A 27,355-nucleotide genomic window follows, 5' to 3' on the forward strand; every position below is an offset into this window, starting at 1 on the left:
AAATATCCTTTAGGGAACAACTGCGCTTTAATCTGGGCGAGTGGAAAAAGACTCTTCCAAAAGAATCTGGCCTTGATTTTAAGGGAAATATTGAGGTGGAGAAAAGCAGAGAACAGCAGTCCTAGACTTCACCCAGCCCAACCATTTTTCATGTCACACTGGTAAGCCAGAAGTCCATGGAGATTTACTGCCAATGGTATGCCTGTCCAGTTTTAATCTAAGGATCCTGGAAAGGGTCTCCATAATTCTGTGTTATTTATGGTTTTGTAAAACAGCTTGAAGTACTGGTCCAAGTTAGATACCACGCTGCAGTTTAGGCGCTGATTTATCTCGTTCTGAATAAATTTGTGTCTTACAATAAATTTAAATGGTAGCTTTAGCCTGTCAATGAGGCATTTTTCTGCCCAATCAGCAGCACTCAGTGGAAATCATGGATTCATCTTCCTGGCATGTGATCCTGTTAAGGGGAAACTGTTAATCCTGCAGCATGTTAACCAATTCATTCTACACAAGGTTTATAAATTTCAGATCACAGGAGGTGACTCCATGGGAAATGTCCCGTTGCTGCGAAGGTGAATAAAGAATGTTTTTAAAAAAAAGACAAAATTTTAATGCTTTCCATCGTATGTTGCTTACAACATTAGAAGCAAACCTTCTCCAATTTTCTTCCTTACCCAATCCTGTTCTCACCCAACATTTGTATGTGCTTCCTCCACGGATTCTTGAACACCATCAGAAGCACAACTTCTGATGAATTTCTCCTTGCTAGTTTAAGGGGTGTTGCAGACCAGCATCAGCACCCCAGCTAATTCAGCGCTGACCAAGAATCAAACTTGGGCCCTTCCTGGCTGTTATGCTCTCGATAAGTTTGCTGAGCTATCTGTAGAGCTAGCAGCAGTTATTTTTTAAACTTTCTAATGCTTATGGAAACCCAAATCCCTTTGCAGGGGAGTTCTCCTCACTGCCCTATCCAATATTTACCCTTCAACCAACATCACAAAACAGAGATTATATGGTTACTATTCCACTGTTTGTGGGACTTTGCTGTGTGCAAATTGGCTGTCGTGTTTCCTACGCTACAACAGTGACTACACTTCAAAAGTACCCAATTGCCTGTAAAGCACTTTGGGACGTGCTGAGGGCACAAAAGCCGCTATAAAAATGCATGTCTTTCTTTTGACTTTGTTAATTTTTGTAGTCCTTGTGTTGACCCCAGACCACGTACTGCACACAGTGGAAACGTTTTCTTGAATTTCATGGTACATCTAATCCTTACTTCCTCCTGTAATTTTTCATCCCCTTACAGACCTATTTTTTCTGATAGATATTTAAACCTGAAATTTTACTTCTTTTCTAGAAATAATTTATTTTATTTAAACTTTCAAGAAGAGAGATTTGAGAAACAACTAGCTTTTATATATGGCACCTTTAACCTAGTAAAAATTCCCACAGCTCTGCACAGGAACTTTATCAACACTGAACCACAAAAGGAGACATCAGGACAGGCAACCAAAAGCTTGATTAAAAAGGTAGGTTCTAAATAGTGACTCAAGGAGAGAGAGAGAGAAGTACAGGAGTTCAGGGAGGGAATTTCATAGTACAGGACCTAGACAATGCGAGGGAATCAGGGATGCGCTAGAGGATGGAATCTGAAGAATGCAGAATTATTGGATGATTGTAGGGCTGGAGGAGGTTACAGAGATAGAGCAGGGCAAGGCCACGGAGGGATTCAAACACAAGATAGAGAATTTTAAATTCGAGACATTGTTGGACCAGTAGCTAAAGTAGGTCAGAAAGCAAAAATGTTGACAGCTCATCATTTTTGCATTGGTAATTTTCTCCTTTCCTCTTCACCTGTAGGCACTTTGGTATCTTTCCAAATATTCTAACAAACCGGATAGATCTTGCAGCAGAGTCTGATCTTGTTCTCACTGGATATCCACCACACACATTTTCCATCTGCAGTTGCTGGACATCAATCAGAATGAGAATGCAGGCTAATTGTCCCCTTCCTAAACCAAACATGTTTAGACAATTTGCAAGCCCCCAATCCTCCCCTCGCCCCACAGCACTGGCTGAGATCAGATAACTCAGGACAAGTCCCAACACTTCAGATAAATATCCTGGCCACAGTCGCCTGCTATTCAGACACTTGGCATCTACCCAAATGTGTGGTCTGTGGATCAAGGATCAGTGCTACAATAATTAACACAACAGGGCAGCCATGACTTGTACTGTCATGACTTAATCCAGTTAGAGAAATAATACTTGTTCCCAGAAAAGCTGGTTGCTTCCTCCAGTTACAGAACCGTTTTCTAAAAGCAGAGGATTTGCTCAATGCTTGGGGTTGTATGTTTAAATAACTAGATTAAAGTCCATGGGTTAAAGGGGCAGTGGTAGCATGGATGAGAAATTAGCTAAGGAAGAGAAAACAGATATTAGTGGTGAATGATTGTTTTTGGGACTGGAGGACAATAGTTCTCCACTGGTGCCATTGGAACAGATGTTGGCCAGTCAGCCCCCACCCCCCCCCACCCCAAGCCTGTTGTGCTATTCGATGAGCTCATGGCTGATCTGCAACCGAACTCCATATATCCACTTTTGCCACATATCCCTTCATACCTTTGGTTAACAAAAATCTGTCAATCTTTGTTTCAAATTAACAATGGATCTAGCAGGACCATTGCTCTGTTGGATGTGTATTAAGTGACCTAAATGTGGGCATGCTTGCCATGTTTACAGGTGGCATGAAACTCTGAAATAATCAACAGCAAGAAGGACAAAACAAGCTTCAGGGGGATGTACACAGACTGATGAAATGGTCAGACAGTTAGCGGATGAAATTTAACAGAGGTTTGAAGTGATTCCTTATTCTTCCGACGAAAATGTACGGTAATATAAACTAAATGGCACAATTTTAAAAAGGGGTTTCGGAACAGAAACCTGGAGATGTGTGTACACACAAATTTTTGAAAGTGGCTGGACAAGTTGAGAAGGTTGTTTAAAAAGTAGACAGAATCCTTGGCTTTATTAAGAGGCAGAGAGTACAAAAGCAAGGAAGTTATGCTTTATAAATCATTTATAAACCTTTATAAATCATTGGTTAGGACTCAGCTGGAGTCATGCGCTCAATTCTGGGCATCACACTTCAGAGAAGAATGTCAAGGCCTTGGAGAGAGAGAGAGAGTTATCGAGAAGATTTACTGGAATGATATCAGGGACGAAGGTCTTCAGTTATGTGGAGAGACTGAGAAGCTGTGGTTCTCCTCAGAGCAGAGAAGGTTAAGAGGAGAGGTGTTGTTCAAAAATCACAAAGAGATTTTGTGCAGTAAATAAGCAAATATTTCCAGTGGCACAAGGGTCGGTAACCAGAGGACACAGATTGAAGGGGATTGCCAAAAGGACCAGAGGCTACACAAGGGGAAAAAAAAGAGCTGTTGTGACAGGGAATGCGCTGCCTGAAAGGGTGGTGAAAGCAGATTCAATAGTAACTTTCAAAAGGGAAAAAGGTAAACACTTGAAGGGGAAAAAAAAATTACAGGACTATGGGAAAAAAAGAGCAGGGGAATGGAACGTATTGGATAGCTCTATCAAAGAGCTGGCACAGGCATGAAAGGCCTCCTTCTGTGCTAGATGATTTGGTGACTCTGACTACTGGAAAGCCCAAATCCAGAATTGGGTTTTCAGCCAAGTGTGCAGGCAGGCCAAGGAGAGGCAAAGGAATCCAGCTAAGTAATCATTGTGCAAATCAGCAATTAACCAGAGATGGAGGATGAACCACTTCAAAATACCAGTAAATCTAGAACAGCTTAAAGTCTGGCTCAGGTATAAAATTAAAACCCGACCCGGGCCAGACACGGCAACAGCCAACCCGAACCCAACCCAGGCCAGAGTCCTTTAATTTTATTTTTGAAAAGGCCAGACCCGACAACAACATATGAAACAGAAAAAAAAATCGTAGATTAAAACGAAAACAATAAGAAACAAAATAGTACCGTCCAGCCCAACCCGACCCTGAATGCTGGACGCAGAATACAGACCTGACCCGACTCCGACACATGTAGTTGTATTTGGGTTAGGTAGCCAGGCTTTAGAACAGCTCCCAAAATTGGAGAGGTGACAAATGCTGACACTGGCTGCCTAAAAGGAGATTTTTTTTTTTCCATTCCTTGGCTCTGGCATTCCCAAATAATATTTTTCAGCTAGACCACAGAAAACAAGAGGGGAAACATCCAGGGTTGTGTCAGTTAAGAGAAAGAGCTTTTATTTACATAGCATCTTATGTCCTTGGAACTTCTCAGAAGTGCCTCACATCTAAGGAATTTGTTTTCAAGTGTGTCACTACTGTTACGTAGATAAATTCTGCAGCCAATCTGCGCACAGCAAGATCTTGCAAACAGCAAATTGGATGAACGGGAGGATACATGGGTATGGGGACAGACAAGGGTAATGGGATTAATTTGGGTTGCTCCAGCAGAGAGCTGGCATAGATACAATGGCTGAACAGCCTCCTTCTGCGCTGCAAACTCTACAGTATGGTACAATTCCTTCAGGCAGTCACTTACAGCGTCTGACAGGACCTCACTCTTTGCTGGAAGGATGTGAACAATGCGCACGTGTGGCACCAGGTCAGAAACGATTTCGCGGAGCTGCGCCGAGTCCAAATCCCGCTTCTTCACCCCGCGTTTGTTGACGCTGTGTGCCGTCCCATTCAGCAAATTGGGCTCTGGGTTACGGGAAAAGGAAAGCAAAGCTTTAGTGACAAAACAGTTTGTAATACTCCTTCGTTGAGAGTCTGTTTGCAAGAAGTACCTTGTTCAGCCAAGAGGGTAACTGGAGCCCTGCTCTCAGGCCTCTGCTGACGTTGCTTTACAGGGTGTTGAGCAAGAAGTATGGAGTGACCCATTCTAAGATTTTTCTTTTCCCCTTTTGGCATCACTTTATAATCAAGCCTATTGTCTGGGAGAGGTGGCGGGGGGAGACTCAAGTGATACAAACACCACATCCTACCACTGAAATGGAACAATGAACTGATGAAGGGTCACAGACGTGAAACATTAATTTTGTTCCTCTCTACACAGATGCTGCCAGACCTGCTGAGTATTTCCAGCACTTTCTGTTCTCATTTCAAATGAACGGAGTAGCTTCTTTCTGAATTGCTAGGCTTTGAAGATTTCTTGGAAAGGAAGAAAAATAAAAGGGATAGAATTTAAGCAAAGTAGGAAACTAAGCTGTTCAAAGTCACAGTGGCGCAGTGGTTAGCACCGCAGCCTCACAGCTCCAGCGACCCGGGTTCAATTCTGGGTGCTGCCTGTGTGGAGTTTGCAAGTTCTCCCTGTGTCTGTGTGGGTTTCCTCCGGTTGCTCCGGTTTCCTCCCACATGCCAAAAGACTCGCAGGTTGATAGGTAAAATGGCCATTATAAATTGCCCCTAGTATAGGTAGGTGGTAGGGAAATATAGGGACAGGTGGGGATGTGGTAGGAATATGGAATTGGTGTAGGATTAGTATAAATGGGTGGCTGATGGTTGGCACAGACTCGGTGGGCCGAAGGGCCTGTTTCAGTGCTGTATCTCTAATAAAGTCAGTGGGTGTATTAGACCCCAACTATAGTGGAGTCTGATCAACCTGAACTGCAGATTGTTTAACCACAATCTAAATTTGATCTTAAGCAGTTTTGGCTCCAAGTTGTTCTTTCCTTTTCAATGCAACAGAATATCACAATGATGCAATCAGCTGATTAAGCTTCACAAATGAGGATGCTAATTGGCTTCTCTAATGCCCATCTGAAATCACTCTCAGTTCTTTGTGTAGTGCGAATGTAGGCAGCAACCTACCCCCAGTACAATTCTCATGCTTAGTACAAATCAGTCCTTCATTTGGTTACTGCGATCAACTATCAGCCAACACACACTAAGTACAATCAGCTTCTGTCCATGAAAAGTTCAAGGGGGAAGGGAAGTCCAGGGTGAGTGGCTTCGGTTCAAAGTCCTCTAATCAATGTTGATGATTCTGCCAGATATTCCAGTTGGTTCTTTTCCGTGCACGAGTGGCTCCAGAACAGTCCAATGCTGCACCCCCACCCCATATGACTTTCTATTCCCTTGGCACAAGATAAATCAAAATAAAATTACAAATGAGGGAAGCCAATCAGCCCACCTAAATCATCTATCCAGGAAGATACAAAAGTTCCCCATGTTGCATCCAATTGATTCTTCAATGATACTAAGCTTTTCAACTCCATTCTATTCTGTCTGAGAGTCCATCCTGTGTGTTGATCATTTTGTACGAGGTAGAATTTCCTGACATCCTCCCTTAATTCACCTTCTGGGGGGTTAGAACCTGTGACCCCTTGTCTTGCTCGTCCAATTTAAAGTAATATCTGTTCACATCAAGATCAATTAAAATTTTCTGCTGATTGTTTCACCCCCGAATAATCATGACCAGCATCGGGGATTTTCAGCTTTCATGGGTGGGAAGAAATAGATAATGTAGGTAATGGAGTGAGTGCTTCCAAACCCTGAGAAGACCAAACTCGCTTCCACAGGAAGTAGTTGAGGTGAATAGTTTAGATGTATTTAAGAGAAGGCTACACAAGCACAAGGGAAAAGGGAATAAAGGGTTATGCTGTTAGATAGGAAAGGAGGCTGGAGTGGAGCATAAACACTAGCATGGACTGGTTGGGTCAAATGACCTTTTTCTGTGCTCCATATTCTGTGTTTAAAAAAAAAAATCTAGAATCCAATGCAAGAAGAATGAAATTTGGCACATTCTGTTATTGTAATCCAGTGATCCTAGCTACGCTGTTTAATGAAGTGCTAATCTGGAGATCCACTTGCAATACAATTTAAACCTTTTTGAAAAATAATTGTACATTTCAGATCCAGAGCAGACAATAAAACCAAAATAAGAAGTCTCAATCGCTATTGTGGTCAAGGACTTTTTTAGATCACTATTATGTGAAGAAAGGTGCGATAAATAATAATAAAAGTAAATTAACATGTATAAGCAAGCTCAGTGTGCGCTGCAAAGTGTTAATTCAGATGTCGGTACTGCACAAATAAAAGCAATTATGATCACAGCAAGACAAGTGCCAACATGCATTGAATCTAGCTCCAAACTAGTCAACACATGCAATCATCCAGACTAAACTATTACTGTTTTTTAAAGGAGCCACCCACACCCATAATTATTACACAACTTCAAACGATCCTTCAGTGTGTAAAAAAAAGTCAAACTTTGCATCAATCCACATTCAAGATGGTTCAGGGGAAAAAAAAAAAGTCACACTCACAAGTCACTTTATTTTCAAAGTTGTCAATTTAGAAGCGTGAAAGATTGTCAGGAGAAACAGAATAAGACATTGTATGAAACAGGGAATACTCCTTCGCGAAGATGTGGTGTCAAGCTGAGCTGCTGTTGTGTAGGTTGCCCTGTGGTACTTCACCCCTAAGTGGCTACACTTCATGTGTGAACTAGGCAATGACTATTAGCAGGATGTTCAAGCATAGGGCCATCACAACAAGATCTTTCATTTATATAACGCCTTTAAATGTAGGTAAGCATTGCAAGCCACTTCACAGGAGCACAGACAGCCAAAGATTTGACACCGAGCCACATATTAAGACAGGTGACTAAAAGCTTGGTCAAAGAAATAGGTTTTAAAAGGAGCGCCTTAAAAAGGGAGGAGAGTTGGCGAGGTAAGGGAGGGAATTCCAGAACTCGTGACCTAGACAGCTGAAAGCACGGCGGTGGGGGTGAAGAAAGTGGGGGCTGCCTGGTGTCTAAAAGCGTCATCCAACCCCGCCAAAAAACTGCGCAGGTTTATCTATTACTGGGTGGTCCAATCTTTCTGCATGGTGGGGGGGGGTGAAGCCACATTCCAATTTTTGTCTTACATCGTGGGCTGGAGACACAAAGGCATTAAAATTAATCTTACTATCAAAACAACAAATGTGCATTTTTGTGAAGCTTTAAATGAGAAGATTAATTTATTGACTCTCTTTCTTGTCACTAAGTTGGACACTGATCAAGTGAGATACCTGGCACTTTTTTGATTGCACAGTAGTCAATGTTTGCCCACACACTTCTTGTAGCGATGCAGAGCATTCTGAATAGATGTCCATCTGCCAGGAGTGATCTTGATCACTCTTTCTGTCTCCCTGTGTTGACCAACCCCCCAACCTTGTTGTCTTGACTCTGTGTAACCCCTCTCTCTGTTTCCTTCCCCCCCCCCCCCCCCCCCCCTGACAGCTTCAGGGAGATGGAGTGCTCAGCACAGCAGTTTAAGAATACAACTGGAAACACAATTTTGGGTTTGTGGTTGGTCAGTTCTTTTTAAAAACAATCACACTGTTAATTTCAGCTGACAGCTGCTGGCATTGGGAACAGCAGTTTCCCAACTTCGGACAGATTCGGAGTTTTCTAGCAGCCTTTTAAAATAAAAAAGGTGGAACCCACTGGAAAACCCTGAATCTGTCCGAAGTTGGGATAGTGCTGTTGCTACCGTCAGCTGCAAAAGTCACAGCACAATGTTTTTTTTTTAAAAAGCCGGTCTGAAAGTAGACAATGGGAAATTTCTCATCTCTGAAATACTTCCACAGGCTGGATGGAAACCTTTAGCAGGTCAGCTCCTGGCCCACGGGCTGTATGTTGAACAAGCCTGATCCAATAAGTAGTTAGCTATACTGACTAGGGCAGTCCCCAACTTCAGATTCCCAGTTTCAATTTCAGTTCAGATAGGGATACTACAATTGCTGTTAGCCTCGCTGGGCTATGGACAAATATTTAATTGTGAAAACTGGATTGAGGTTTTGCTACACAATCAGCATGGAGGAATAGCCTGCCGACATTTGCTGTTTAAGGCTCACGCAATGGACATTCGGTAAGGACCTGGCAGGAGCCTAGCTGCTGTGGAATAATACCCCAGGAAGCAGTTATTGGGCGGGAGATGGTGGGCTGACGCATAGAGCAGAAAACCCTGGGCATTGTGGTCATGACAGGAGGGGAGCAAATTTGTGAGGGGACTGGAGTGGCAAAAAAAAACACTAATAATGGAGCAAAATAAAAAGTAACATCTTGATTCTCTGCCTGAGATATGAAGCTTTCAGATAGAGGAATGAGGCTGGAAGAGATTAGTATCTTACCAGTACAAGTAAGTGCATTGAAGCTGGTAGTTTTGGCGCCTTTGGGGGGGGGGAAATTGGTTCCAAACATTTTCATAGCCAACCATATAAGGTCATGCCAGGCCCCCACCTGCCAAGAATAAGGCACTTTAATTTTGTCATGAACATTGATTTTAAACCATTACTGGAGTGAAGAAAGGATTTGCTAAACAGATCAGCTGTGGCTGGAAAATACATTTGCATATCAACAGACAGTGAATGGAAGGACCAAGGACCATTTCCTGACACATTCAACCCACAATGAACCTTGATCGCTAGATATTGTGTGTAACAGGTGCATTCCAGACACTGTTAAGGTGATACAATCCAAGATATGGTCAGAGCTGTTAGTCACATGACTAACCTGCTTGGCAACCTGGGGTTTTCTAAATTGTACAAACAGTTTGGGCAGAAAGCTGTTTGCTCCTGGATTGAGAAGACCTCTCCTGTCTCTTTCTCACAAGCCTCTGAATCCACTGAAGGCACATGAACCCCAAGAGAGAAAAGTCTCCTACAGCGAACAAGGTTTAAGAATACTGGGCCTCAACGAAAAGCAAGATCTACCTGCAATCAAAGATTCTACAGTGAGCTCGAAGAACCGTAACAAAAACTCTTCAACTATTGCCTCAAACTCTTCCACTTTATTTTTCTTCTGCCTCTGTCTGCATGTGTGTATCGTGTATGCATGCTAGCGTGGGCGCATAGTGTGTCTGTAGGCATCAACCAAATTAGAATTTAAGTTCAATAAATTTCAACTTTTCTTCTTTAAACCTAAGAAAGCCCGTTTGTGCTGGTTTCTTTGCCTTATAATTGGAAAGCAGTTAATAAGGATTCACCAAGGGAGAGCTTAAAAACACGGTGTGTTTAAAATTAAACCCCGTTACGGTAAGACCAAGTGAAGGCTGAAAGGGAACCCTAGACCTTTTTCACCTGGTCGTAACAATAAAAAATAATGTTATTTTACAGTTAACACCAGCAATGATTAGATTATGTACAGGCACCAGCTCAAAACTACTAGATGATTAGGCACCAGAGACCTTCATCAGACACAGTAAAAAGCCGCAAGAACTCAACTAGGTCAGACCATGTGAACTGGCAGGCACACCAGGGCCCCAGGTTAGCGAGTCTCTACTGCTCTCGATACACCTGCACATAACTCACCTTCATCTGACAGACGCTTTGCCAGCTGGTGTTCAGCCCATTTAATCACAGCCTTCAGGATATCGTGTTCACTTGCCTGCAAGGGTGTGGGGGGGGGGGGGGGGGGGGGGGGGGGAAAGAGAGGAATCACGTCAGCATCTTCAGCATCATCAGTATCACACAGCTTTTTTTTTTTAAACTGTTACTTTTACCTCCCTCCTCTCCCAAAGGTTCCAACTCTTGCTGGGGTACACTCCACCAACAAGACATTATGAGTGCTGGACTTTTGTACCTTGCATTTTCCCTTAGTGTCAAAGCCAGGAAATAGTCATCTGCTGTCCTCTAGTATCACACCCAAAAATGGGCAATCTGCATATGCCCCAGACAGCAAGTGACTACTAGCCATGAGAACAGATGCAACAACCAAACCCAATCTCATTTTATGCCCTACCCTGAACAGATAATAATCAGTGGCTGAAGCAGATTCCTTTTTGTTGCCCAGGGTTGCTCAGGCTAATCATGGTGCGGCTAGACACCCATATACTTGAGGATAAGAATACCAAGGGATAGAAGTCATGCTATAGTCATACAAAGCTCTAGTTAGAACACACCTGGATTACTGCGTTGAGTTCTGGGCACCACACTTTAGGAAGGATATACTGGCCTTGGAGGGAGTGCAGTACAGACTTACTGGAACAATACCTGAATTTCAAGTGATACATTACAAGGAGAGATCACACAAACTTAGAGTTGTATTCCCTGGAATTTAGAAGATGAATGGGCGATTTGATTGATGCTTTCACGATATTAAGGCAAACAGATAGAGTCCTTAAAATAGATTTCTTTGAGCAAGCTTTTGGGCACCTGACCCAATATCTGCGGCACAGTGGCGCAGTGGTTAGCACCGCAGCCTCACAGCTCCAGCGACCCGGGTTCAGTTCTGGGTACTGCCTGTGTGGAGTTTGCAAGTTCTCCCTGTGTCTGCGTGGGTTTTCGCCGGGTGCTCCGGTTTCCTCCCACAGCCAAAGACTTGCTGGTTGATAGGTAAATTGGCCATTATAAATTGCCCCTAGTATAGGTAGGTGGTAGGAGAATGGTGGGGATGTGGTAAAGAATATGGGGTTAATGTAGGATTAGTATAAATGGGTGGTTGTTGGTCGGCACAGACTCGGTGGGCCTGTTTCAGTGCTGTATCTCTAAATATAAAAATAAAAAAAATTAAAAAAAAATCTCCTTACGTGGCTTGGTGTCATATTTTGCTTTATAACACTCCTTAAGGGCCTTTACATTAAAAGGCTCTATATAAGTTGTTGTTGCAGATAGAAGCCATTTCTGCTGGTTGGGGAGTCTAGGACTGGGGGCATACTCTTAAAAATTAAAGGCAGACCTTTCAGGGGTGAAATTAGGAAACACTTCTAAATGCAAAAGGGTGGTAGAAGTTTGGAACTCTCTTCCACAAAATGCCAATTGGTACTAGATCAATGATTAATTTTAAATCCAAGATTGGTAGATTTCTGTTAACTAAGGTATTAAGGGATATGGGGCAAATGTGGGAACACGTAGTTAGGTCACAGATCAGCCATGACCTCAAATAGCGGAACAGGCTCAAGGGACGAAATGGCCTCCTCCCGTTTCTGTATATACATGGAATTTCAAACAGCCAGCACAGCACAATGGATCGAATGACCGCCTCCTGTGCTGTATCATTTTAAGATTCCATAATTTCACACCGATCAAGTCATTCAGATAGGGATATTATAACTGCCCGAAGCTTTGCTGGGTTATGGAGTTTTTAAATTTAAAAAAAGTGAATTTCCACATCTGATTGTTACCCATCCACCTCCGGTGAGCATCAGAATTTATCTTGGGTTGGAGGCTGCAAATATATAACATGTCCCACAGATCCCAGGTTCCACATGGTTTTAGTGCAAAACATTTGAAGTTGCCTCTGACAGCTAGGATTAAAACATACCCGACTAATGATATAGTTCCATCAATACAGCACTTCGCAAAAAAAAAAGCTTATATTACAGTGTCCTTCCCTCAGAGCATTTTACTCGCAAGTACCCTTTTGCTCACTTAGGAGGTAAACAGGCATGATTAGAGGGATAGGCTAAAAACACTTCAAAGAGAAAGGTTTTGAAGGAGAGGAGGTGATAGCATGACCACCTGCTGATCAAAGAAGTGCGCAGCCCTCCCGTGTGTAGAGATTCTTTACAAGCCTAGACAAGCATTCTTCCAGTCAACCCCAAAATACCTAAATGACAAAAAAAAACCCTCTCTTCAGAAGTCTCTTCACATCAAGTGCAGTTCTTGATATTATATCTTGAAACACTTAAAAAGGAAACAAATTCCACAACACCTTAAAGCACACTACAACTGGCTTATATTGATCTCACTTAATGTCATAAGAAAAAAGAATTGCATTTGTACAGCACCTTCCACAAACTTGTGATGCCCCAAAGTGCTTTACAGCCAACAAAATACTTTTGAAGTGTAGGCACTGTTGTAATAGAGTCAGTTATACAGCACAGAAATAGGCCCTTTGGCCCATCGTGTCTGTGCCGGCCATCAAGCACCTAACTATTCTAATCTCATTTTCCAGCACTTGTCCCGTAGCCTTGTATGCTATGGCATTTCAAGTGCTCATCTAAATACTTCTTAAATGTTGTGAAGGTTTCTGCCTCTACCACCTCTTCAGGCAGTACCATTCCAGATTCCAACCACCCTCTGGGTGAAAATATTTTCCTCAACTCCCCTCTAAACTTCCTGCCCCTTACCTTAAATCTATGCCCCCTGGTTATTGACAACTCTGCTAAGGGAAAAAGTTTCTTCCCATCTAACCCATCAATGCCCCTCATAATTTTGTATACCTCAATCAGGTCCCCCCCCTCAGCCTTCTCTGTTCCAAGGAAACCAACCCTAGCCTTTTCAGTCTGTCTTCATAGCTGAAATGCTGCAGCCCAGGCAACATCCCAGAGAATCTCCTCCGCACCCTCTCCAGTGCAATCACATCCTTCCTATAGTGTGGTGCCCAAAACTGTACCCACCCACTTACTAGTGCCCTCCCTCAATTAGCACACTCCCATTTCAAATGCCCTCCCCAATCCCCCCCCCACTTACTAGTTCCCTCCCCAAATTCCCCCCTCCACTTTCGTGTTCTCCCCTAATTTCCACCACCCCCAGCTTACTAGTGCCCTCCCCCAATATAGGAAGTACAGCAGTGAAATTCAGCACAGCAAAATCCCACAATCAGCAATGTAATAAATGACTGTTTGTGATGTTGACTGAAGGATACATATTGACCAGAACACCAAGGATAACTCCCCTACTCTTCTTCAAAATAGTGCCACGGGATCTTTTACATCCACCCAAGACAGCAGACAGGCCTCGGTTTAATGTCTCATTCGGGATAGTGCAGCACTCCCTTAGTGCGGCACTAGAGCGTTAGCCTGGATTTTTGTGCCCAAGTCCAGGAGTGGGACTTGAACCCACAACCTCCTGACTCAAAGGTGAATGTGCTACCACTAAGCCAGCTGACACTGATGGCACATTCTGGCTTCCAAAAGGCCAGTAGCAAAACAAAAGCAGGTTTATCAGACCCACTAGTGCCATCAGCCAGGAAAGACCCTGAATATTCCAGCACACCAGAGGTTTACTCTGGTTCTGCAAAGCTATCAGTAGCACCAATGTGCTGGCAGGTGTCAGCAATGGAGCAACATAGAAGCAGCTGATGTAAACCCCCAGTGGGATAGTGGACCGAAATAGAGTGCCACAAGTTTTAAAATACTGACTTTAGTGATGGAAAAGAACGGCTCCACTTTATAAGATACTGGTCTCTGACAACCAAAACTTTAGCCTTTGCATCTTAACATTTAAACACGCACCATTTTGTTGCATAATAGTTCATGTAGGTCTGTTTGTTTAAAAAGTATGAAAACCAGATAAGATTAGGCTCAAATTTTGTTACTATACATTATAGCTTTTCATGAACAATGCTGATTCATGTACATACTTTATTGGAATAAGAGGGTGCAAAAATATTCAAGATGATACCTGTTAAACATAACATTCAGCCCTAATGAAGGGTTCCACTTGAAATGTTAGCCTCTCTCTTTTGGATGCTGACTGACCTACTGTGCATTTCCAATTTATATTTAAAATTCAGTTATTCTGTCAGAGCACAGAGGGAAATGTACTCAAACAGCCTTCTTTAAAAGCTTCAAGCACACAGCCCCAGTTACAGGTCGGCCAAGGCTTGGTTGGTCGCACTCTCGTCTCCCTCAACCAACACCTAAAAAACACAAGATGATCTGGTCATTTATTTCATTGTTGTTTGTGGGAGCTTGCTGTGTGCAAATTGGATGCCACACTTTTTTTTTGTTCTTAGGCAACCATCCCTAAATGCCCTTGAAAAGGTGGTGGTGAGCGGCCTTCTTGAACCGCTGCAGTCTGCGTGAAGGTCCACCCACAGTGCTCAAATTACATTACAACTCTGATTACACTTCCGAAATAATTCAATGGCTGTAAAGAATTGTGGGAAGCATTTTGGGACATACAGAGGCCGCGAAAAGCACTAAAGAATTGCAGTCCTTTTGTTCAGGGGTCAAAAACAAGGATTGGCGTGAAAGCCCTGCAAATTGTTGTCTTTTCAGTACCAAGCTGGGCACTTGTTACAATTAACACTGAGCGAGACAGATTTTTGATCTACAAGGGAGCAAAGGGTTATTTCGAGCGGGGGGTGGGGGGACCCGCCAGCAGTAAAGTGGAGTTAAGGCCACAATCAGATCAGCCATGGTCTAATTGAATGGCACAGCAAGCTCGAGGGGACAAATGACATACTCCTGCTCTTATTTCTTATGTTATGACAATGCCATAACAGAAACAGCAGACAGATACACCTTTTGGGTGAACAGGGTGATTTCAAAGACTAGGAAGACCCAACACACAGTGGGAATGCCAAGCAAAGGCAAAAATATCAACAATTTCCTTGTCATTTGGAGTTTCCATTTTCATGTACTACTAGCAGTGATAGGGTTGAAGGGGGAAAAAAAAATTAAATCTGCAACTGTACGCCTCATCATGTCTCCAAGAGCATCTTAAAGTGCTTCATTATACAATTAATTACTTGTGGTTTTGAAATCAACTGGAGTATTGTGTCTAACCACACTTTAGGAAGGATGTGAAGGCTGGGGAGGGTGCAGAAAAGATTCAAGAGAATGGTTTCCACAGATGAGAGACTTCAGTTACGTAGACAGACTGCAGAAGCTGGGGTTATTCCCCTTAGAAGGTTGAGGGGCAATGTGATAGAGGTGTTCAAAATCATGAGGTGTGTGAACAAAGAAGATTGGGAGAACCTGTTCCCATTGGCAGAAGAGTCCAGAACCAAAGGACACCAATTTCACCTGTGGAAGAGCCTGTCACTCTAGAATTGGCCTTTATAGCCACTCCAGGCGCTGCTCCACAAACCACTGACCACCTCCAGGCGCTTACCCATTGTCTCTCGAGATAAGGAGGCCAAAGAGAAGTATCCAAAAATCTGCTTATTGCTGTTTTTAATATACTGAACAATTTAACATTCACAGCTCTCTAGGACAGTTAATTCCAAAGGTTCACAATCCTGTCCTTCTCAGCTCAGTCTGAAATGACCACCCTTTTATTGAGACTACAACTCCTGGTTCTAGATTCAGAGATACTCTGCCACCATCTGCCCTGTCAAGACCCTCAATAATTTTGTGCGTTTCAATTAAATCACCTCTCATTTTTCTAAATTCTAGGAAACAGAGGCCTAATCTGCTCAATCTCTCCTCTTAGGACAATCCCCTCAATGCAGGAATCAGTCTAGTGAACTTTCGTTGCACTCCCTCTAAGGCAAGTATATCTCTCTTAGGTAAGGAGACCAAAACTGCACACAGTATTCCAGGTGTGGTCTCACCAAGGCCCTGAATAATTGCAGTAAGATTTCTTTTACTTTTGTACTCTAGTCCCTTTGTAATAAAGGCTAATGTACCATTTGCTTTCCTAAATCAACAGTGCAATGGATTCCATATCAAAACCAGCAGACAGGTTGGGCTGGTTTATTATCCCCTCTGAAGAGCAATGGCTTCAAAGTACAGCATTCCCCCTGTATTGCAATGGTGGATCAGCTTTCATTACGTGCTCTCAAGTCCTGGAGTGAAGCCATTACTTTCTGGCAGAGCTCTCTCAGAGGAACCGAATCCAGCAGATGCATTAAAATTTAATACAAGCTTAAGTCACTTTGAGAGTAAAATACAGCAATTGGGCTGCAGTACAGTTGAGGAACCATCTGCAATTGAAGACCTGCTACTCTTGTATCTCTGAGCTTGCCTCCCATTCAAAGTCTGCAGGGTACATGATGTTGACCAAGCTGAGACTAGACACCATTCTGATTCAGAGGTGGCTTTAACTCCACATAACAGTAATCAACAGCAGATTGCCACTTGGAATCCATTTTGAACTCCAGCGTTGTCACTGGGAGTAATTAGCAAATTAGTACTGGTAAGCTATGGAAAATAATCCACTTAAAATCAAGGCACTCGTGAATCTCTCATCAGGCCTCAGCTGGAATAGTGTGTCCGATTCTGGGCACCATTCTTTAGGAACATACGTTAAGACCTCTGAGAGGGTACAGAGGCCGATTTACCAAAATGGTACACCAGGGATGAAAGATTGCAATTATGTAAGTTGGGATTGCTCGCCTTAGAGGAGAAAATGTCAAGGGGAAATCTGATAGACGCGTTCAAAATTAAGATAGTTTCCCTTAATTTCTCCATCAAAACCGGTTTCCACTGACAGGAGGGTCAGTAACCAAAGGGCAGAGATTTAAAGTAACTTGGCAAAAGAACCAGAGTGGAGATGAGGGATTTTTCTTTTATGCAGCGAGTTATGATCTGGAATACCTAAAAAGGAAGGTGGCAGACTCAACAGTAACTTTCAAGAGGGAATCTGAGAAATGCTTCGCAAGGAAAACATTTGCAAGGCTGTAGGGTAGAAGCGAGGGAAATGGGACTAATTGGATAGCTCTTTCAAAGAGTCAGCATAGGTACAATGGGCTGAATGGCCTCCTTCTGGGCAGAATGATCATGCTTTCAATGTCATTTGATTCTCTCTAATCATCACAAATTGCTGACACCACCAGAGGCAGATTAGCAAAGACCTAGTGTTATACACATCAAAACTCTCCCATCAGCGCAGCTGCAAGATAAAATCTAAACCGATTTGTTTCACAATTCAACACAGGACAAAACCGCACAGTTCTGCCATTTCTCTAACAAATTTCTCAAAAAACTAGCAGTTCTAGAAGAAAAACTAGACTTAGTTGCAGACAGAGGCCAATTTACCTGTAGGTAATCTGACTGGATGGCAGCCATCAGGTGCTCCTTGCTTAGCTCATAGAGAATGTCAGAAGTGATGACGTTACTGAACTCCTCACAGAGGAAATGCAGCATTTGCCGATGGACCCATTTGGACCCATATGGCTGAAAGCTCCACTTTAGGATCGCAACTAAAGAGTCCAGCGTGACACTCTCAACAATCAGATCTTCACAGCCTGTGCAGAGAACGAAAGTGTGAATTAGAATACAAACATTAGAATACAAGAGCAAAACACTTAGTGCTTAAAAAAGCCAATCCTTTTGTGATCAATCTCAAACCATATCCCCTAATCCCTTCTCTATCCAGGAACACCAACATTTGCATCTCAAATCCATTTATGTTCATGTCAATGGCCCTCTCTGTTAATTGATTTCATAACTCGTTCATCTTTAAATGTTTGCCTGGCTTTACAGGGTTCGCCAATCACCTCTGTACTAGCTCTTAGAGCAATCACTCAAGTCCCATTCCCCTGCCTATTCCCATATTAACTGCCGCTTCCTAAGCAAGAAACCACAAGAAAGGCATTTATTAAAACAATAAACAGTTCTTTTCTTCATGTTCGTATTACTGGACCGATTCCTCCTCTTGTATTTGGGGAAAGTAGTAGCATATGCTGGGCTTGTGATCCAGTGACCAATAGACCTCCAACAATTTGCTCAAATAGCCACTTCGTTATTCATGAGTTTCAACAACGTGCATTCAGCTACTCGGCCAACTGAACCTGCTCCTGTCTCTGCCTGCACAGGCACGCACGCTTTAGAAAACTAATGCCTCCAGAGTGCAAGATCATGACAGCAGATTTATAAATTAAGGAGGCTGTCAGATCACAAGCTACTTATGGATGAGGAAGGCCATTCAGCCCATCTTCATTCACCCATCTAAAACAACCCTACTCTCCCTTTATCGTTGCACCTTTTTTTTCTTTCTTTAATTCCAACGTTTTCACCTCCACAATTTGTCCCACAGGTTCATTCCAAGCACTGATCATTCCCTGCTTGAAGAACACCCCCAATATCAATCTTAAAGTTAGCTTTTGAGTTTGAACCGGTGTCTCATTGTTCTACCACCACACCCGCAGCTCCCCACCACCCCCAGTGCTTATTTTAAAGCTGTATTCTGAATTAACCTTTTCCATACATACCATTTCCTATTTGATATACTTCGACAAGGCCACCTCAGACACTAACTTTTCAGGTCGAAAATCCAAGTCTTTCCCGTCTTCCCTTGCAACTCAGACTGAGACACCAGGGATCAATCTCATGGCTCTGCACTATACCGCCTCCAGCACTTGAAGTGTCTCCCTTATTTCTCAAAGGCTGAAACTGCACACAGTGGTTGACCTGCAATATGCCCTGCTCATTGTATAGTTTGCTCAATTTCCTCAAACTTGCATTCTACTGTTTTGACAATATATTCAATTGACTTTGCTGAGTGCAGTTCTACAGCAATTGAACATGTTGAAAGTCAAGTTTTCAACCTCATCCCTAGCTATTTCAACACCATTCACTCAGATTGTATTTACAAAAGAATGCATTAAAAATACAAAAAACCCCAATAAAATTAATTTTATTGCATTGGATCCACTGAATCAATTTGCCACAGAGGTCAATATGCTGGTTCTGAAGCAGGGCTTCCAAATCAGTCTCGTCTAAAGGTTGAGTACAGCTGGAAAACACCCAATGAGCCTGTTCATTGCCTGATAAAGTAAGGTTACTGGTGACCCTATCACAGAAGATACAATGGACCAAAAGTTGTTTTTATCTCGCACTTTTAAACCATTACAATGACCCAAGGTATTTCAGAACAGCAGAGGTAAACTAAAATGGACATCGAGCCACATAAGGAAATATCAGGACGGATTACTAAAAGCTAGGTCAAAGAGGTAGGTTTTAAAAGGAGGATGTCAAAGGAGGAGAGAGATTCCACAGTGTAGGGCCTTGGCAACTGAAGGCACAGCAACCAATGGTGGGGCAAAGGAAATGGGTGATATGAAAGAACAGAATTGAAGGAAAGCAGCATTCTTGGTGGCAGGGTTGCAGTAGTTTAACAGAGAGGGGGAAGGCCAAGGCCACGTACCTTTGATACAGTCAAAGCACCCTAGTTCCATCCAATTTCCGCTCACAACAAAACTTAAGCAAAGACTGCAGAAACTAATCCCAAGGCTTTACACCACAAGTAACCACATAAAAGTGAACTTTTAGCATAAATATAATATACATTATTGCTTATGAATTAAGGTGAAGGACATCAGTGGGATGATTAGGTCGCAGGTTTGAAACTCACCCAGTCAGATTAACGGGTGGCGGCTGGCAGTTTAAATCAAGTCCAGCTGATTTGTTTTTTAAATATACAAGTCACTCATTCATGTGCCCATGGTTCCATTTGAACATTCACACATGATCAGACTAGTTAAGCATGTTAGTTCCATTCACTCAGTAAGCACATATTTAAACCAGGCAACTGTAATGTTGTAATTGTTGTTAAATGCAGAATAATCCCACTCTAACAATGTCCCTTCCCCTTTCAATCTTGGAAAAGCACCAACAGATGCCCATACATCCATTTCTGGTCTTGGTGAAACTGGCAATTAAAGCTAAGCTAATAATAAGACTTTCATGTAGAACTTCTATCAAAAACCTTAGTCCAAGTAAACTAGCAGAATGAATTCCACCATCAACTTTATATACAACTTCAAAAGTCATGATGGTTTCACAAGTATGATCGACTCTTTCAAGACCGTGTGGTTATGTTTTTCATTAGATTTCATACGAACATATGAATTTGGAGGAGTAAGCCCCTCGAGCCTGCTCCACCATTCGATAAGATCATGGCTGATCTGATTGCAGCCTCAACTCCTGCCTGCTCCCAATAACCTTTCATCCCTTTGCTCATCAAGAATCTATCTACCTCTGCCTTAAAAATATTTAAAGACTCTGCTTCCACTGCCTTTTGAGGAAGCAAAAGGACCCTCAGAAAAAAATTTCTATATAGTTCCTTCTCCAGCTTATCAGTTAGAACACATTCCTTTACCTTGCTTAGTTAAGCTAATGGGTCTGTAGTTGTCTATCGTTAATATAGGTATTACATTTGCCTGCCTGCCTGCAGTGCTCAACAGCTCTCTCATGAGGGCATTCACCATCTACAATGCTCCTTGGCATCAAACAACCCCTCTGAAATTGGACTGGGACTACCCCAAATCCATTTAACCCAAGGATATTTACACCCAGTAAAGAAAGGAAACCTATGTCCCGTCTGCCTTGGTCTGTATTTCAAACCACAATCCAGAATGAAAAGGAGAAAGTTATGACTGACCTCATCACCTAAGCCAGACAGAATGATGTTCTAGGTTTAAATAAGATATATAAAAATCAATAAAATTTTAAAGATTTTAAGATAAGCCTAAAATGAAACCTTACCTTCATAGCACAGAATGAGGTTATTCAGCCCATCATGTCTGTGACAGCTCAATGAAAGAGTTATTTAATTAGTCCCACTCCTCTGCTCTTTCCCCTTCAAGTAATTATCCAATTCCCCTTTGAAAGTTATTAAATCTGCTTCCAGCACTCGTTCAGACAGTGCATTCCAGAACACAGCAATTTGCTGCGTAATTCTCCCCCCCCCCCCATTTCGTCTCTGGTACTTTTGCCACTCATCTTAAGTCTATGTCCTCTGGTTACCGACCCTTCTGCCACTCGAAACAGAGTAAATAAGGAGAAACTATCAAAACCCTTCAAGATTTCGAACATCTTTATCAAATCAACCTATGATTATCTCTGCTCCAAGGGACAGAAACTCCAGTTTCTCTAGTCTCCCCACAGTCTTTCATCCCTAGTACCATTCTAGTAAATCTCCTCTGCAATCCCTATAAAGCTTTGACATCCTTCCTAAAAAGGTAATACGCAGAAGTGGCAACAATACTTCAGCTGGAATGCAAGCTATCTTTCAGAAAGGTTTAGCATACCTGCCTTGCTTTTGTACTCTCTACCACTATTTATAAAGCCAAGGATACCAAATGTCTTTTTAAAAGCCTTATTAACTTGTCTTGCCACCTTCCAGACTTGTGAAGGTACACTCCCATTATTGCAGCAACAATCTCCTAATCAATCCCTCCCCTGCCCACAGCATCAACACTTTGTCCTTACCTTGTGCCAGCATATCGAACTCAATGAAGAGAGCTATATGGAACAGCTCCATAGCGTTTTCCAGTCGGGTCTCACTGTCCTTTCCAGTTTCATCCTGCACTTCTCTTAAGCTCCCAGTCGACGGGCTGAAAGGCAGAACCAGGTCAAGGTCCACCAGGTCTGTGTACATGCAGTGCAAAATGACTTTTGCATATTTCTTTGGAATGATTGCTTCATTCAGCACAATCCTAGCTGGAGTCTGCAAGGTCCGGTCTGTGGTCTCTTCGCCAGTGCGTATGCGCTTCTGGAGGAGATTCCGAAAGAACGGTGAGCGGGCACACAGGATAGCCTTGTGACAGCGGAACTCCCCCTCCAGGCAGCACCCTTCAAAGTTGTCGGAGACATCAGGATTGGAGGTAAAACTGAGGACTGCGTCATAATAGCAGCAGCTCTCCAGAAGATTGTAGATGTCTAAGTGAAGGACATTGGGCATCCCAAACTCTTCGCTGAGACGGACCAAGATATCAACATTCTTGATCTGGGAATCTTGCATGCCAAATTCTCCGCTATACAAGTAGTGCAAAAGAGACGACAGTATTGGCATGTCTATGCCGACAGTGCTGATGTCCATGACTAGCTCAGCGCGGTCCAGGTTAGATAAGAGGAGGGTTTTGAAGAAAGGACACCGGGCTGCCAATATGGCACGATGGACAGGAAAACACGTACCTTGGAATATCAGGTCCACATCCGTACAGTACTTGAACTGATAGAGCTTAGCCAGATCTTCATTTAACCGGCTGGCCTCTGGCCTGGCTACACACGCCTGAATCACCAGCTCCTTCACGGCCAGCGCGGCTTCATACTGCTTCACCAGCAGGCCCACATCCCGCACGTCCCAGCCGCACAGGAGCTCGCGCATGTGCTTGGCATGGTCAGCTGCCTTGGCCGATTTTCGGCGCCTGAACAGCTTCTTCTTCAGCAAGGCAAGGTTAGAGCTCTTCTTTTTCTCACGCTTGTCCTGACCGAGGCCAGAGATGCAGAACTTTCCCTCTGGCTGACATCCGAACTGAGGATGCGAAGGAGAATCTGTCCAAGAAGTAAATTAAAAACAGGTTAGATTAGATACCATAAGCATTAAGGGAATAGGGTTGTATTTTTCTGTGATCTTCAAGTTGAACGATGTCTGTGACAGGGAACGGAACTTAAAAATCAATAACAAGTATTTAGAGCATCATCAGCACATCAAGAGCCCATTCAGCCCCTCGGGTCTGTTCTGCTATTCAGTAAGGTAATGGCTGACTTTAATCCCAACTCCCTTCACCAGCTTTGGTTCCCTTTTATATCCTTGTCTAGGAAAAATATATCAATCTCAGATTTAAAATTATTCATGGAGCTAGCATCTATTACTTTTTGAGAGAGAGTTCCATACTTCTACTTGGAAACGACAGTGGCATTGTGGTAATATTACTGGACATGGGTTCAAATCCCATCACTGCAGCTGTTGGTATTTAAATTCAATTAAATTAACTTTAAAAATACGGAATTGAAAGCTAGTCTCAGTAATGATGCCATGAAACTATCGAGTGCTCTAAAAACCCATCTTCACTAATGTCCTTTAGGGAAAGAAATCTGCCGTCCTTAAATGGTAAGGCCGACATGTGACTCTAGACCCACAGCAATGTGGTTGATTCAGAACTGCTTTCTGAAATGGCCTAGCAAGCCACTCAGTTGTCAAGGGCAATTAGGGATGGGCAACAAATGCTGATGTTGCCAGCGACACCCACATCTCATGAAAGAATTTTTTTAAAACCTTTACATGATGTGTTTCCTAACTTCTCTCCTGAATGGCATGGCTCAGATTTCAAGGTTACAGCCACTTGCTAGAAACTCCCCCACCAGTGGAAAAAAATCATCTTTCATCAATTCCTTTTAAAGTCCTTAAAACCTCAATCAAATCACCTTTAAGCTTCTATATTCTAGGGACTACTTCTTCTTTGGCCTCCTTGTCCCGAGAGACAATGGATAAGCGCCTAGAGGTGGTCAGTGGTTTGTGAAGCAGCGCCTGGAGTGGCTATAAAGGCCAATTCTAGAGCGACAAGACTCTTCCACAGGCACTGCAGATAAAATTGGTTGTTGGGGCTGTTACACAATTGGCTCTCTCCTTGCGCTTCTGACTTTTTTCCTGCCAACTGCTAAGTCTCTTTGACGTGCCACTCTGTAGCCCCACCTATTTTAGGAGCTACAAGCATAGTTTATGTAATCTCTCCTCACAATTTAACCCTGGGAGCTCTGGTAACATTCTGGCAAACCTGCTCTGCATCAACAAGTAGGCTAGTCAAATGCACGGCAAAGTGCATTCACTTGCAAATTTGTTAAACGGCATAAATTGTGTATCACAATGAATAAGATTCTCTGCCCAACGAGATCCTGATCTGAGTGGCGGAACAGTGAGGCAGCAACAAAAATTATTTTTTTTTTTTTGAAGTGTAATGCAGAATGTGGTACAGTCCTATACAACAGGTATCACAGAATAATACAGTGCAAAAGAGGCCCTTCAGCCATCGAGTCTGCACCGATGCATTAAAGACACCTGACCTGTCTACTCAATCCCATTTGCCAGCACTTGGCCCATAGCCTTGAATGTTATGACATGTCAAGTGCTCATCCAGGTACTTTTTAAAGGATGTGAGGCAATCCGCCTCTACCACCCTCCCAGGCAGTGCATTCCAGACCGTCACCACCCTCTGGGTAAAAAAGTTCTTCCTCAAATCCCAGTTAAACCTCCTGCCCCTCACCTTAAACTTGTGTCCCCTCGTAAGTGACCCTTCAACTAAGGGGAACAGCTGCTCCCTATCCACCCTGTCCATGCCCCTCATAATCTTGTACACCTCGATCAGGTCACCCCTCAGTCTTCTCTGCTCCAGCGAAAACAACCCAAGCCTATCCAACTTCTCTTCATAACTTAAATGTTCTATCCCAGGCAACATTCTGGTGAATCGCCTCTGCACTCCCTCCAGTGCAATCACATCCTTCCTATAATGTGGTGACCAGAATTGCACACAGTACTCCAGCTGTGGCCTTACCAAAGTTCTATACAACTCCAACATAACTTCCCTGCTTTTGTAATCTATGCCTCGATTGACACTAAGGTTGGTGGCGTTGTGGATAGTGATGAGGATTGTCAGAAGATACAGCAGGATATAGATCTTGGGCGGAGAAATGGCAGATGGAGTTTAATCCGGACAAATGTCAGGTAATGCATTTTGGAAGGTCTAATGCAGGTGGGAAGTATACAGTAAATGGCAGAACCCTTAGGAATATTGACAGGCAGAGAGATCCGGGCATACAGGTTCACAGATCACTGAAAGTGGCAATGCAGGTGGATAAGGTAGTCAAGAAGGCATACAGCATGCTTGCCTTCATCAGTCGGGGCACAGAGTATAAAAATTGGCAAGTCATGCTGCAGCTGTACAGAACTTTAGTTAGGCCACACTTGGAATATTGCGTACAATTCTGGTCGCCACACTACCAGAAGGATGTGGAGGCTTTGGAGAGGGTACAGAAGAGGTTTACCAGGATGTTGCCTGGTCTGGAGGGCATTAGCTATGAGGAGAGGTTGGATAAACTCGGATTGTTTTCACTGGAACGACGGAGGTGGAGGGGCGACATGATAGAGGTTTACAAAGTTATGAGCGGCATGGACAGAGTGGATAGTCAGAAGCTTTTTCCCAGGGTGGAAGAGTCAGTTACTAGGGGACATAGGTTTAAGGTGCGAGGGGCAAAGTTTAGAGGGATGTGCGACGCAAGTTTTTTTTTTTTTACACAGAGGGTGGCGAGTGCCTGGAACTTGCTGCCGGGGGAGGTGGTGGAAGCAGGTACAATAGCAACGTTTAAGAGGCATCTTGACAAATGAATAGGATGGGAATAGAGGGATACGGATCCCGGAAGTGCAGAAGGTTTTAGTTTAGCCAAGCATCAAGATCGGCGCAGGCTTGGAGGGCCAAATGGCCTATTTCTGTGCTGTACTGTTCTTTGATTGATAAAGGCAAGTGTCCCATATGCCTTTTTCACCACCCTATTAACCTGCTCTTCTGCCTTCAGAGATCTATGGACAAACATGCCAAGGTCCCTTTGTTCCTTGGAACTTCCCAGTGTCAGGCCATTCACTGAATACTTCCGTGTCACATTACTCCTTCCAAAGTGTATCACCTCACACTTTTCAGGGTTAAATTCCAACTGCCACTTTTCTGCCCATTTGACCATCCCGTCTATATCTTCCTGTAACCCAAGACACTCAAACTCACTGTTAACCACTCGGCCAATCTTTGTGTCATCCGCGAACTTACTGATCCTACCTCCCATATAGTCATCTATGTCGTTTATATAAATGACAAACAATAGGGGACCCAGCACAGTGGTACGCCACTGGACACTGGCTTCCAGTCACTAAAACAGCTGTCTGTCATCACTCTGTCTCCTGCAGCTAAGCCAATTTTGAATCCACCTTATCAAATTACCCTGTATCCCATGTGCATTTGCTTTCTTGATAAATCTCCCATGTGGGACCTTGTCAAAGGCTTTGAAATCCATGTAAACTTGCACTACCCTCATCTACACACCTGGTCACATGCTCAAAAAATTCAATCAAATTTGTTAGGCATGACCTCTCTCTGACAAAGCCATGCTGACTATTCCTAATCAAATTTTGCCTCTCCAAGTGGAGATAGATTCTCTTCTTCAGAATTTTCTCCAATAGTTTCCCTACCACTGACATGAGACTCACTGGTCTGTAGTTCCCTGGCTTATCTCTACAACCTTTCTTAAAGAGTGGGACCACATTAGCTGTTCTCCAGTCCTCTGGCACCTCCCCCGTGGCCAGAGAGGAATTAAAAATTTGGGTCAGAGCCCCTGCAATCTCCACCCTCGCCTCCCACAGCATCCTGGGACACAAATTGTTCGGACCTGGAGATCACAGTTCAAAAATAATTCATTGCCCATGAAGTACTTTGGGACATTCCAAGGTCATGAAAGGTGCTACATAAAGGCAAGTCAGTCTTCCTTTAGGGTTCAGTTCTCTCTGTTATTCACAGGTCAGCAGTTGCTAACTTCGTCGAGGCTGTGAGCGGTGACTGGAAGAAATAAGGAATTAGATGAACGGAGGGGGGGGGGGGGGGGTTGGTGAAGAAGCATAAGCAACAAGCATTTACATAGACCTTTATCATAAAACATCCGAAGATGCTTCACAGAAACAGCATCAAACAAAAGGAGGAAGGAGATTAGGTCAGGTGACCAAAGCTTGGTCAAACAAGTAGTTTTAGGAAGCATCTCAAGGATGACAGCAGCAATTCCACTGCTCCTTTTCGAAAAATAGTGCCATGGGAGCTTTAACTACCACCTGGAAAGGCAGATAGGCCTCAGTTTAACATCTCATCGGAAAGACAGCACCTCTGACAGTGCAGCATTCCCTCAGTAAGAAGTGTCAGCCTGGATTTTTGTGATCAAGTCCTGAAGTGGGACTTGAAGCTCCAAACTTCTG

The 27,355-nt window shown here is 43.3% G+C and overlaps 2 protein-coding genes across 3 annotated transcripts in view; one reads left to right on the top strand and one right to left on the bottom strand.

The window, feature by feature from the left end:
- sars2 (seryl-tRNA synthetase 2, mitochondrial) overlaps positions 1 to 19,999 on the top strand; it is a 189,583-nt gene extending 169,584 nt beyond the window's left edge. Inside the window, exon 15 of the mRNA XM_068018945.1 lies at positions 19,990 to 19,999. The gene's annotated coding sequence lies outside the window, so the exon portion shown is untranslated. The remainder of the gene's footprint in view (positions 1 to 19,989) is intronic.
- The window catches only part of LOC137353025 (BTB/POZ domain-containing protein 7-like), a 66,018-nt gene that overhangs the window by 23,922 nt on the left and 14,741 nt on the right, over positions 1 to 27,355 (bottom strand). For both annotated transcript variants that reach the window (XM_068018939.1, XM_068018938.1), the window contains 4 exons: positions 21,841 to 22,905; positions 17,665 to 17,873; positions 10,325 to 10,400; positions 4,566 to 4,726 (listed from right to left, as the gene is read on the bottom strand). In XM_068018939.1, the coding sequence (XP_067875040.1) occupies positions 4,566 to 4,726; positions 10,325 to 10,400; positions 17,665 to 17,873; positions 21,841 to 22,905 (1,511 nt within the window). The remainder of the gene's footprint in view (positions 1 to 4,565; positions 4,727 to 10,324; positions 10,401 to 17,664; positions 17,874 to 21,840; positions 22,906 to 27,355) is intronic.

This window comes from Heterodontus francisci, chromosome 40 (assembly GCF_036365525.1).
Source record: "Heterodontus francisci isolate sHetFra1 chromosome 40, sHetFra1.hap1, whole genome shotgun sequence".
Taxonomy (NCBI): domain Eukaryota; kingdom Metazoa; phylum Chordata; class Chondrichthyes; order Heterodontiformes; family Heterodontidae; genus Heterodontus; species Heterodontus francisci.